At 46.7% G+C, this 14,194-nt stretch overlaps 1 protein-coding gene across 1 annotated transcript in view; it reads right to left on the reverse strand.

Moving 5' to 3' along the window:
* Positions 1-14,194, reverse strand: part of EGFR (epidermal growth factor receptor) — a 213,125-nt gene that overhangs the window by 20,484 nt on the left and 178,447 nt on the right. The window contains exon 19 of the mRNA XM_013005999.2: positions 12,098-12,283. Coding sequence (XP_012861453.2) covers positions 12,098-12,283 — 186 coding nt within the window. The remainder of the gene's footprint in view (positions 1-12,097; positions 12,284-14,194) is intronic.

Genomic DNA, 14,194 nt, shown 5'->3' on the forward strand with positions numbered 1-14,194 from the left:
GTGGGTTGGGAAGCGGAAGACAGGAATGGAAGACATCGTTTTAACTTGTGTTCTCCCTCCCTTCCAAGCTTGCTCCCCCAGCTCCCCTCTGATCCATGGCGCACTGGCGGTGTCCTGTGTCCTGGCCCCTCGGCCTCTCGTAAAGGAAGACGGCCTCATTTACTATGGTGTCCTCTTACTCATTTAAAAAAGGTCAGTTATGCTTGGGGTCTGGGGAAATGCATCATCTGTATCCCAAGTGTACATGGTCTTCTCATTGCTTCTCTCGTCCCCCCAGCTTTCTAGCTTACATTCCACCCAAACACACATTTCCTAGAGACCTCCTCTGCGTCAGACACTACAAAGCAGTTGTACCCCCATGCACTGATGAAGAGCGCCCACGTTCCTCCACACAAGAATCTCCTCCCTAGTGCATTTAAAGTGTGTGTGTGTTAGGAGTCCTGCTGGTGCCTTTTTTGCGTAAGGTGGGGAAAGCGTTGGACTGCTCAGTGCAAGGTCAGTCTTAGCTATTTGCTGGAGCAAGTTGAGGCTGGCTGCTTCAGTACAAAGTTATAGACTTGGACACCATAGATTGGGTCATTATGAGCTGGAATCAACTTGATGGCAGCGAGCGGTTTGGTTTGGGGGTGTGTTTTAACAATTTCATGACACTCACAAAGAGAACTTCAGAGTGTGTTTCTAGTTTCATTTAACAACCACCACTAACGCTCATGTGCTTTTAAAATGCCTAACTCAGTATACAGGAAAGATTTTTATAGGTTTGCTGAATCAATGCCTAAGTGTGTGTGTGGGGGGGAAGCTAGAGGAGCCTCCTCCTTGAGCACTGACTCTGTGCCAGGGGATTCAAACACATCAACTTAGAGGCAGCTTTTGGTCTCTGAGACTCTGGAACCCACATCCTACTGCTGTTCTGAGAGGACCAGGTGACCTAAATTCTCTGCATCCCCAAGGCCACCATGTGGATCATGTCTATTACCTCCCTTGCTGGGGCCTCTAAGAGAACCTTGCCTGCTGGGGTTTCAGGCTGCTAGGACAGCAAAAAAAAAAAAAAAAAATCCAGAACCTTGGCCCAGTGCCACTGAGTAAGTGCTTTTCAGTGTGTGAATCTAATGCATTTAAGTGTGCTCCACCCCAGCCCCCCAAGTTCAAGTTCTTAAAGGACCAGAGCAATTTGGCGAAGTTTTCTCCAAGCACTGTCAGTCTTCAAAGCAGGCTTGGGAACCGGGCAGAAAGAGCAGCTGACACATTGTAATGAGCCAGAGGCTCTAACATAAAAGACTAGACCTATTTGAACTTAGATACAACTCGATCCATTTGTCTCTATCCCACAGCATCTTGAGGCGTTTAAAACTCATCTAAGTGCCCTAAAGAGTTATATTTTAACCAGTCTGAAGATAAGAGCCATAATATTACTTACGAACTCACAAACTCTAAACAGAGAAACCAAAGGAAATAATATCAGAATGAGCTTCAGCAGGGCCTCTCGGAGAATTCATTTCCTGATTCTCCTCAGAGATTTCATTTCAATTTAATGTAACATAGAGGGATTACAAACATCCGACGAACAGACAACAGCTATTTGCTGCTTAATGCTCTGTAAACTTGCCTCCACTTGGCAAGGTTTACATTAACCTCTGTTTGTCATAAGTGCTGCATCACAATCACCCTCCCGTGCTGCACAGGCAATTCCAAACCATTGCCAAGGCTTGGAACCTCTTCTTGTACACCTACAGCCCCACCCGGTCCAGCCCCAACCAAACCACCGGGTAAGACACAACATAGCAACCACAATACATATGTAACTGATCAAGGACTCACCAGGGTGGGGGAGAGAAGGGAAAAAGGAGGTGCTGATACTACGCGCTCAAGTAGAACGGAAATGTTGATGGCAACATACATGCAAGTGTGCTTAATACAATTGAATGATGGATTGTTATAAGATTTGTAAGAGCCCTCCCATAAAATGGTTAATAATAAATAAATAGATCAGGAATGACAATCTACTTGTCTCAAAGGATTGGAAGTGAAAATGAAATTTAACCCATTTATCTCTTGAAAAAAACAAACGAACAACCCCCCTCCCCCACTGTCATCATGTTGGTTCTTAGAGTGATGCTATGGGCTAGAGCAGAACTCGAGGGTTCTGTGACTGTAAACCTCTTTGGGAGCAGACAACCTCACGATCCTCCTGGGGTAAAGGTATTGGAGCTTAAACGCTAAGCAGCAGGTTTGTAGATGGCTAGCAGTTACAGTGAACTGAGAACGACCAGTCCCTTCTGGAAAAGGACCTCATGCTTGGTAAAGTAAGTCAGCAAAAAAAAAAAAAAGAAATAGAAGACCCTCGAGGAGATGGATTAACATCACAGCTGCAACAATGGCCTCACACATAACAACTGTGAGCATGGCATGGGGCAGGGCACTGTCTCACTCTGTGCTACATATGGTCGGGTCGCTATGAGTTGGAAGTGACTTGATGGCCCTAACAAGAAGATGGTTTACAACAGGCACTGTCCCTGCGCACTGGGAAAACATGGGGACATGGAGAGTGGACAAAGCATCAGGGCCTATGGAGGGCGATTTCTCAGGCACGGTCGGATTCTACCACCACCGGGAGGAGTGCTGGGTAAAAGGCTTGGAACAGGGTCCACTTTGGTTTACTTTATAAATCACGTGTGGAAAAGGCCTGGGTAAGCCTTGATTGGTGAACATGGAAATGGCAGAAGGAGAGAGAGAGAGCACGGACCTCTCGGGGACACCCAGCATCAGCACTCGGCTGCTAACCCAAAGGATCCCACCAGCTTGCAGGGAGATGTGGTGCTGTTTCTGTAAAGATGGACAGCCTTGGAAAACTCGATGACACAGCAGTCCTACTGCATCTTACGGGGTTACTAGGAGTAAGAATGGACTATAGGGAACACAACAACAACAACAGGAAGTGCAGAAGTTGGTACGCGGTTTTGGTGGAGTGAAATTAACAGCCTGGTTTAGCCACCACTGAGCCTCTGCTCTTAGAAGATGGAGACAGGTTTCAGGCTTTCCTGTTCCCGGAGATGGGGTTGGTTGGCCATCCTATTGTGTGGAGAGAGGTATTCTGTGAGGTTATCTGCCTTAAGTTCTACCCTGAGTTGGCCTTTGAAATGTGGTTAAGAACATGGTCTTGGGAGCCTGGGTTCAAATCCTGTCCTTGCTATCTATTGTGTGAGACTTTGGCGAGTTACTTAACAGCTCTGTGCCTCCACTTAAGGAGCTCTAGTGGTTCTGTGGACTACATACTGGCCGGCTAACCACAAGTCCGTGGTTCACACCTCACTAGCCACTCTGTGGAGAGAGATGCGGCTGCCTACTCCAATAGTGATTCCCAGTCTTGGAAACCTCCAGGAGTTGGAGTTGACTGGGTGGCTCACTTTTCCCAGACGTAAGATGGAGCTAGGAGGAGATGCGGCGAGTCCATCTGGCTAGAGCGCCGAGACCAGAGCCTGGTACAGAGTGCGCCACGTGTGTCAGTGATAAGGACCCTGATCCAGAGAAGAACCTGCTGACTTCCGCTTGGGTAGACTTACGCCCCATGAAGGTGGGCACATGGGACACGAAGGAGACCGTCTCAAGCAGAAAGCACCTCAAACACTCAGAATCTTTCTATTCTTATATCCTACACGTCAAATCTACCCTCTCTTCTTTGGTCCTTTGCCATGACTTTAAATTAGACAACTGTCTCCTTAAGTACAGCCCAGACTATGGCCATACGTCCTAAAAAATATGGTCATGAAATACTAGCGGGTTACTGCATCCAGGAATTCCTGAGTAGTGTAAAAGGCTAATAGGCTTGACTAGAAACCAAGAGATTGGGGGTTTGATCCCATCTAGAGGTGCCTCAGAAAAAAGGCCTACTTCCAAAACACTTGCCAAGAGAAACCAGAGGGAGCCCTATTCTCCTCCGACATACATGGAGTTAGCAAGAGGTAGAGTCTAACTGACAGCAACCAGTTCATGGAGCCAGAAAGAGCAGACACGTTTTCACAGGAAACAGTTGAATCCTAGTGAGGGAAAGGGCCCTGTCACTTCGTGAGTCATAAGGGAGTTGAGGACACTATGCGCATGCCTTCCGACTGGCCGGTGGACCAGAGCACCACGAGATGATGAGACAAAGAACTTGGTCCAACCTTTTGTCTCTGAAAATAGCCCTTCCCATTTGGGCTTCTGGGCTCTGCAGGGTCCCTTTTCTGTTTTCCCCAGTGCCCTCTCGCGCTCTGCAGCTCTTATCACCAAGCCCGCTCTGCTTCCTGTGACTGGAGCATGCCCACCCCTTGGCGCGCTGGCCAACTCATCCTATGCTTCCACTCTCCCCCCCAAGAGAGGGGAGAGTGCCCCCATGCCCTCTTCTCTCTCCCACAGCACTGCTTGGCCTTTGGGACTTGGACTCCCGAGGGAATCCCGTGCCATCTTCTCATAACCCGGCCCAGTACTTGGTGCTTAGAAGGTTTTAGTTAGTGGTGTGGACCAACTGGCCCTTGAGCTCCTGCTCCTTGAACCCAGTCCCCTCGTCTCACTCGTTTCCTTCCCTTGCTGCATTCTTCATCCTGGATGTACTGCTCCCTTCATTGATTTATTAGTTTGGGGAGATGAGAAAACTTTGTTTTACTAATATTTGTATTTCATGCAATATCTAACATTAGCCCGAAAATAAAAGAAAGCTAAGCAAAACGTAAAAAGCTTGATCAATGTGTTACACAGGCACGGCAGACTTTTTAATGGCATGCTGCAAGATGATCAGCTGAGCTAATTATTGAATTTCAACTTACTCCCCTGAGTCACAGTACAAGAAAAAAAATGTCTAAAAATCATTCAAATAACTGACGTTTATGGTGATAGGCTCTGTTAGCTGGCACTTTTAGTCTATACAGACTTCCATGTTGTCTAGGTACTTAAAGAAGTGCGATGCTTTACAGCAGTTGTTCTCAACTTTTGGTTCCAGACCCATTTGGGGATTGAAAAGCCCTTTCACAGGGATCGCTCGATTCATAACAGTAGCAAAATTACAGTTATAAAGTAGCAACGAAAGTAATTTTAGGGTCACCATAACATGAGGAACTGTATTAAAGGGTCACGGCATTAGGCAGGTTGAGAACCACTGCTTTAGAGGCAAATAAGCTCTCTCAGTCCAAGGACCTGCTAGGAAGTGGAAAAGGGAGACTCAGCAGCTGAATGACCAATCTGAGGCCATAGCTTGTCAGCAGAGGGCACAGGCTGCTCCTTGAACCCTGCAGTTGCAAATCCTGAACTGGTACACAAGGAAGTGCCATGGGAATAAGGAAGCAGACCTGTGGGGTAAAGGTCACAGTCTTACTGGGACCTCATTAGGAAGTTTTGTATTTGCAATTTCACAGAAAAAGTCCGTTTCTGTTCTCTCTACAACTCCTTAAACCACCCAAAGGTCACGGATGAACCTAGCAAACATTATGCGAGGTGAACTCAGTCAGTTACAAAGGACAAATGTCATATGGGTCCACCTGTATGAACGCTCCAGAATAGGCATGTATACAGAGACTGCAGTTCATTAGAGGTAGTAAGGAACAGATGAGAGGGAAAGGAGGACTCACTGCTGGGGCCTTTGAGCCTTTGATAAGGATAAGGGAAAGGTCTGCAAATGGCTACGAGGAACGCTTGAGCGGTATGAGAAACACAGTGTCACCGCATCGGGGATACAAATTCTTAGCACGGTTGAAAGAAATATACAAACATCTGGGTAAACTTCAAAAGCAAAAATAAAAACAGCACCCTGAAGTGTAGAATAGCCATTTATCCTCCATTTTCTATTTACATCAAAACAAACAAGTATAATTTGTAGCCTCTCGCATTTCTGGTTGTCTTATATGAGCACATTCTAGTTTGCCAATGGCTTTGGTGACATGACATCCAGGGTTAATCTCCACTGTTCCAAAATGTTCTGGCTACATCAGAGTGATGTGACCACTCCCCACATCTGGACATGATAATTCATGACTGATTCATACCATCTTTGCCTCATCTCTTAGCACTGGAAATGTATTGCTATAAATGCGTGGACAATTAAAACACCCAGGACTTTCCCTGGTAGTTGAAAAATGGATATTCTTTTTGGCCACATATTCTTATTAACTCTTATTGATTGAACCCAGTGTGAGAGGTCAGAATATATAAGCGCAAATCAGTTTATTCCTGTGAGCCTCTTCCATCCCTTGCAAGCTATCTGTCCTATCTCACCAGGGCCTGGTCTCAAGGATCTAACACATCATCTGTTGTGCTGAGGAGACAAATCAAGATTTGTCCGAAAGTTCAGTTTCTGAGATCTTAATCACCATCATCACCACCACAACAGCAACACCCCAAACCTTTGCTACTGAGTTGACTCTGACTATTAGTGTCTGGTGAGATAGGGCAGAACTGCTTCATGGGGTCTCCACACTGTAATCCTCAAAGAAGTTGACTAGCATGCCTTTCTCCCACAGAACAACTGGTGGGTTCGAATGGCCAACCTTCTGGCCAACAGCCAAGCTCTTTAATCAATGGACCACCAGGGCTGCTACTCTGATAAGAAATCTCTTATCTAAAAAGTTCAGGGAAGCATTAGATGAGAGGAAGCCTCCACATGGAGGCAGACGTTCTGATGATGTGCACGATGATGTTCTTGTGGGGAGACTGTGGTATGGAAAGCAATCTTAGGACATTGTGGTGCTGGGTGACATGTTCTGGGAAATACTAGCGGGTTACTGCATCCAGGAATTCCTGAGTAGTGTAAAAGGCTAATAGGCTTGACTAGAAACCAAAAGATTGGGGGTTTGATCCCATCTAGAGGTGCCTCAGATAAAAGGCCTACTTCCAAAACACTTGCCAAGAGAAACCAGAGGAAGCCCTATTCTCCTCCAACATACATGGAGTTAGCAAGAGGTAGAGTCTAACTGACAGCAACCAGTTCACGCAGCCAGAAAGAGCGGACACGTTTTCACAGGAAACAGTTGAACCCTAGTGAGGGAAAGGGCCCTGTCACTTCGTGAGTCATAAGGGAGTTGAGGACACTATGCGCATGCCTTCCGACTGGCCGGTAGACCAGAGCACCACGAGATGATGAGACAAAGAACTTGGTCCAACCTTTTGTCTCTGAAAATAGCCCTTCCGATTCTTCACGAAGTCAAGGTGCTTTTTGTTATTCAAAAGCAACCTGGCAATATGTACAAATGGGCTAGGGCCAGGCTGTAGGGCCCTCTCCTCCTTGGCTATAGTGCTAGGGAGAGATTTCAGCCCACCTAACTAAGTGTACCGTGTAGGGGGGTCAGCAGACGGTAAGCCTCTTTGAAGTCCCGTGTCTATGGTATAACGTGGAGTATACTGCAGAGTGGTTGTCTCTGCCCAGACAGCCTTTTTGAGCTGGCAGTGGGCAAGTAACTGAAAAATGGATCTGATATTGTTCTGGTGTGCTGTCTACTTCTTTTAAAACGTAACAAAAGCTACTTTCCATGTACGTACTGACAACACTCTAGGCACACCTAGTGTGTCCCCGGCTCTGACAAGTGACATGTTATTCTCAGAGAGGAATCACTTTCATGACTGGCACCTTTTGCTAATGGTCTTCAGGCTCTTTAGGGATCGGCACCAGCCTGTGTGTGCACCACAAGGTCACGAGACCCCTCTATGTGGCAAGCGCACTGTATTTCACCGCAGGCGGCCTGCCAGGCTTATCTCGAGTTCCTCCCGGCCACACCACTAATCTCTTCTCTTCTTTTGCTTAGAAGATGATCATAGTTTTAACTATCCTCAGAACAGTTTAGTAAGGATAAGAAACTTGAACATCTAGTAGCCAGCTATCCTATTATATTTATAAAGCTCACTAAGAAAGTCCACTCATTGTGACTAAACATAGCACACTTGTAAGTCACTAGATCCCACATCGAAAATGCCAGAGTCTAGTTTCTGGTCAGCCACCATGTGCTTCTAGGTAGTTTTGCTTCAACTTAAAAGAGAGAGAGAGAGAGAGAGAACTGTTGTATGCTCAGATAAATAGCTGCTAACTCAAGAGCATATTTCTCTCCTAACAACGGGGGACATCATCGTCCTTTCCCTCCAGAGAGTGACAGTCCATCACAACAGCAGTGTGCAACCAGTGGAATAGGTTTCTCTTGTAAATAAAGAGCCAAATCGATATACAGACAGAGTTAACGGTGCATAGTGTGGAAGGATTTAAAATCAAAATAAACCCAAGCAAAGTGCTACAGGTGCTAGAGATATTAAATGACAGGTAAAATTTTGAGTAACACCATGTAGAAAATTACACGGAAGACTCTTCAGGCCCGGGATACTGCACGGTAGGAGCTCACCCTTTAGTTACTCATGCTTTCCCAGATGAAGTGATCTCTGTAGTACACATGGTTGTATTAACATTTTTGTATTTTTTCCCCCTTCATGCTGATTCTAGGAGTCTAATACATTTCCACTTATATAAACGCTAGATGTCAAATAGATCTGAATGGAAAATGCAAGAAGAACTGGGGAAACGTCACATCCTACAGGTTACTCATGCACAATAGCAGATACTAGAACTGGAGATGCTGCTAAAGGGAAAGAAGGGAAAGTTGATGGGGCTGTGGTGTGTAAGATTTTAGTCATTATTTATACAGAGTTTGGCTAAACCATGGGGAAAGGAATGGAGGATGAGAATGTGTGCTAGAACTTGTGATACTGACTACGCAGAAGGTCAAGGACTGCAGCCTTCAGTATGTAAAGAAAACCAAAATTCTCATAACGGGACCAATAGGTAGAATAATGATAAAGAAAAGGTTGAAGTTGTCAAGGATTTCATCTTGCTTGGTTCCACAATCAATGCTCATGGAAGCAGCAATCAAGTGATCAAATGACTTATTGCATTGGGTAAATCTACCTCTTTAAAGTATGAAATGCAAGCATGTTACTTTGAGAACTAAGCTATACCTGGTAAAAGCCATGGTATTTTCAGTTGCCTCATATGCTACGTGGAAGTTGGCCAAAGAATCAGGAAGACTGAGGAAGAACGAATACATTTGGATTATGATGTTGGGGAAGAGCATGGAAAGCACCATCAACTACCGAAAGTACAAATAAATCTGTCTTGCAACAAGTACAGCCAGGATGCTCCTTAGAAGCAAGGCTAGTGAGACTTCATCCCATGCACTTTAGGCATGTTATCAGGAGAGCCCAGTCTTAGAAAAGGACATCACGTGTGGAACATTAGCAAGGCAGTGAAAACCCTTGACAAGATGGATTGATGGATTGACACAGGGGCTGCAACAATGGATTCAAACATAACAACTGTGAGGATGGTGCAGGACAGAGCAGTGTTTCTTCCGCTGTTCCTCGGGTTATTACGAATTGGAACTGGCTCAATGGTGTCTGACAGCAATAATCACAGCACAGGAAGATGGTGGCAGAACCCATTTCCCAGTCAAAGTGACGAGGTATAAAAAAGATTAAGCACCTTGCTCAAGGCCACAGCTAATAAATGGGAGACTCAAGAATTGAACCTATAGTCTACCAGAACCATACGTAGATTTCTGTACTGGGCAGAAATCTACTGAGACTATGTGCTCCTTAAAGTGAAATGGTCATTTGAACAGCTTATACTGATGGTTGAGGCCATCTCTAGCATCACCTTCTTGAAGCTGAGCATTAACATGAGATAACTGGAAGAGAGATGCTAAATATCTGAGCACTCTCTGGGAAATTGGACATTGTAGATCCTTGGAGAGATGCTTGTGGTAGTTACATAATCTGGTGTCAATTTGAGGATGAAGAGTGAAGGAGTGAAGTCTAGCCTGTCAATTGGGTCATAGCTAATGAGGTCTCTGTGTGGGCATGGCCTTCTCCTGAGGATTCTGGGAATTCTTGTATTCCTCTTTGGAGGCAGGAGACACTCTCTAGGCTCACTCCCTGTGAGACATCCCTGTGGAGAGGACACATGGAGAGAGGCTGATGGAGCCAGACATCTGGAGCCAGAGAAGCCACATGGAGACCCCTGTCAGTGCTGAGATGCTTACAACGCCACTGGAACCACAAGACTTCCCACCCACTGGCCTGTGATCTTCCTGCATTCAGCGTTATTGCATGTGTTTCATGAGTCTGAAGAGGACTTATTAGATTGGTAAGGGACATATGGGCTAATATTAAACTGGATGTTTTCTCAATGTTCAACTGCTCTGGTATATAAACCTTTTTCTTGTACACATATGCGTGTTTATGAATTTGTTTCTCTAGTCTGCCCGGACTAACACATGCTGCTGGGAGGTGTGCAGAATTCTGGAAGCCTACTATGGTTGATGGGGGGTGGCTGAGAGGGGAGAGTACAGAGAGGGCACTGTTCTCACAAAGCTCACAGCATAGCCAGGGCAGGGGAACCCCCTCCAGTAAACAAGTCAATAAACCAGAGCTCTTCAGGGAGAAGTAGGGGGTGAAAGAAGGAGCCCAAACGGATTCTGGGTTCACTTCCTCTCCCAAGCCAGTCACACAAAGAAACAACACACATTTTCAGGGAAACAAAGTATCTCTGGCACCCAAAATCTTCCTCCAGAGGAGGAAGGTAATAAATAATTATTTAAAGGACGTACTTTCGTGGTCAGATTGTCGATGAGCCCGGGTAAAGATTGGGAAAGTAGTAAAAAAACTAGATGGCCTACCTCGAGTAGTAGCCCAGCACTCAGCAAAGAATGCGACACATCTCTTGCCCTGGAGCCTGTGCAAGAAACCCACACCAGAAGGTGCTAGATGAAATAGATGGAGCAGCTCTCTGGTTATTCCAAAAGGCAACCTCATGTTTGGCCAATATGACCCCAAAACCTCAGTCACAGGGTGGAGGCTGCCTCCCCAAGCAGTATTGTTCCTGACAAAGGGCCACCTTGTGGCATCATGAGCCAAGAGTAGGTGCCACCTGAGCATTTCCTAAAATACGTTTGTTTTTCTTGTAAGTCACCTAAGTCTGCATAAAGCCGGGGGAGGTGATTCATAGCATCGGCACTAATCACTAAGCAGGAAGAACTGGATCATTGACCAGGAGTGATCTGAGCAATGGAACTGCCTCAGTGGGATGGCCAAGTCCTAGCGGTTGATCTGCTCCCTGGCTTCATGGCCATTGGCACAACCTTTGACCACACGCCTTGTTTTTGAGGGGTATGAGGGACAGTGAGAGGGCTTGTCCACGCATTCCTCATATTGAACTTCGTGAAATGCACCCCAACTGTCAGAAAAATAATGAGCAAACTGTGTTGTAAGTAAACGATGAGTGCTAAGACGGAGCCAAGAGAGATTTGAGGTGAGAGCAGAAACTCCTTGGAGGCAGTACCTGGCTTATTGGACGGAACTTTCCTCAGCATACAGGTGAGGCTGCAGCCTCAGTCCCTCTCTTGCTCTGGACCAATCCTGTCAGGAAGCCCAACCAGACAGCAGAAGCGCCTGTTCACTCAGCCAGTCCTTCCCTCACCCGCACTCCGAGAACTTACATAATGTCTCCACAGTCACATGGTCCCTGAGTCGGCCTCTGCTGTCAGCTTGACTTGCTCGCCCTGTTATCAAGTCTTTTACTGCATGTAACCCAATGCATCTCTTCCTTTGCTGTATTACCGTAGTATTCAAGGGCAGTGGTGAAAAATGTCCAGAGAAACGAGAACGCTACAGGCGTTCTTGAGTATTCAAGAACAGGGAATCATTCCACTGAGCAATTTGGTTTTCAACACGAAGTTGGACTAATCACTGATCAAATGCAGCAGATAATCAATTCACCACCACCCGAAATAAAGACAAGTATGTATCTTGCATACACATACACACAATAGGCATATATATATATCACTTTGGCAAACTTAGTTATCTCTAGATGTCAGAGTTCTTGCTGGTTTTCCAGTGGACTTTATTCCTACCCCCCTACCCTCCCTCCTCTGCTGCTTTCTTTGGGTGCTCTTCATCATGACCAGCATTTTCCCCTGAAAAGTTGGGGACAGGGTGCTTGCTGCATATCCTGTTTGACTGAAATGTCCCCTGTACTTTTCAAAGCTAGCACCCCTTTGGCGAGCATCCCAGTGGGCAGGGTTCCCCCACTACTTACCTTTGCGATCTGGACACACCAGTTGAGGAGATACTGGGAGCCGATGTTGTCCTTGTGCTCACGGATGTAGTCCAGGAGGCAGCCGAAGGGCATGAGCTGCGTGATGAGCTGGACTGTGGAGGTCAGGCAGATGCCTAGCAGGCGGCACACATGGGGATTGTCCACACTGGCCATGACATAGGCTTCCTGCACAGAGGAGAGAATAGTTGGCATTGGAAAGATGCCTCCAGGGGAAAACAAGGCCAAGCACCATTTTGAGTTTCAATACATGAATGTGAGGAGGGCGAGTTACACCACCCAGTACAACGGACATGAATGAAGGACCTTTGACACCGGGTGCTGTGGAATGGCAAAACACGCTGTGGAAGACAGACACCCGATCAGATCACACGATCCAACATAGCACACTCCCCTCTCTGAGGTCCCTTCCCTTTCGTATAATGAAAGAAAAACCTCTTTGCAAGGTGAAGACCACCCCCACCCACCCCCTTGAGGGTTTTTCATTGAAAACCAAAGCAAACAGCAGACACAATGGTGAAAATGCCTCTTGCAAGTCACACTTGCCCCCCTTTTGACATAAGGTCTTGACCCCAACCTTTCTGCTTTGGGAACCTAATGAAAACACCGTGGGGTACTCTCCAGGGCCACCTTAGTGAAGGGGACTTGACATAACAAAGACCATTTTAATATGCTCAAAAAAAAAAAAGACACCTTTAGAGCTTAGAGGAAACCTTAGAGCTTCTACCATGGGGTCACTGACTGCTGGCAAGGAAATGGATGCAAATGGGAATGGGTCACCGTGATAGTTCTAAGACGCACATTGCTGATGTCAGAATGATGAAGACTTCAACCTTAGGCCAAAGATACTGTGGGTTACGTGGCGCCCCAGCATCAGAACATTCATAAGTGCTCCTTGGACACCCTGCATAATGACTTGCTCACTCCATCAGGGACCCCCACTATAGATACTTGGGAGATGGAAGGGGAAGAGTGGCCACTGGTGGCTCCCCCAGTCAGGAGGCAGTCATGGAAGAAGACCTCATGTCTCAACAGAACAACAGTGTCCGGGCTTACTGTTCCACAAACAGGAGTTAAAGCACGTGGAGTCAGGGCCCTGTCGAAAGCAGAGCTGTGATTCTGAGGGACCCCTACCAAGGGTAAATGCGACTGTCTTGGGAAGTGCTTGGTCTTGAGATTTTTAATTTCCTCCATTCACAGCCAGTGCTGCCCAGGATTCTTCTCTGTAGACAGGATGCTGTCTTGTAGCGCCTTCCCTAGCCGCCACTGGAGTCCCCCTCTGACGAGCCCTAGCTCTGCCTAAAGGAACCCCCATCCCAACTCAGGCCTGCTCCCAAGGCAGGATCCTTTATGTGACACAGACCCAATCCACCCTTCTGTTATTCTTGGACAGAGAAAGTTCAATTTATGTACAATCATCCATACAATGGGACCCTCTCTCTGACTGGGGCTAGAGAAGCCTCAACTTCACTCATAAATTCTTCCCTTTCCCACCATAGGATGGTGGTGACAGTTTCTTCAGCTGTGAAAAGGCCCACATGAACTGCCAAAGACAGAGAAGTGAAGAGGCGCCTTTTTACTCTGGGCAACTGCTGCGTTCTGTGTATAGATCTTGACCAGCGAGTGGCTTTTTGCAGAAAAGAATTCAGCCGGGGCCCGGTCAGACACTGGACACACCACGGGAGCTGGCCAGGCAGGCAGGGGACGACTGGAGGATGGAGACCAAGATGGTAATGATTGTAGTGAAAGCAGACAGGCAGATGGATGGCTAGGTAGGTAGGGTCAATAGACGTAGACCAATGATGGGTGGGTACTTTGATTAAGCACAGATAGGATTATCGCACTTTCCTTGTCTAAACCCTTCCAGTGCTTAAGATGACCAGAGGCACTGCTGAGCTTGGCCCCTCCTTTCCACACCCTGCTTCTGCCCTCCTCAGCGGGATGGGGCCTCCTTTGAAGTGCTCCCCCATCTCCCTTTCTCTGGCTGAGCCCTTCTCAGCCACAAAACGGTGCCCTCAATCAGGCAAAAAAAGTAGAAAATATTAAGATCTAGGACATATTTAAAATGGAACATAGGGG

This window comes from Echinops telfairi, unplaced genomic scaffold (genome assembly GCF_000313985.2).
Source record: "Echinops telfairi isolate 266 unplaced genomic scaffold, ASM31398v2 ScPeMD7_7;HRSCAF=31, whole genome shotgun sequence".
Classification (NCBI taxonomy): domain Eukaryota; kingdom Metazoa; phylum Chordata; class Mammalia; order Afrosoricida; family Tenrecidae; genus Echinops; species Echinops telfairi.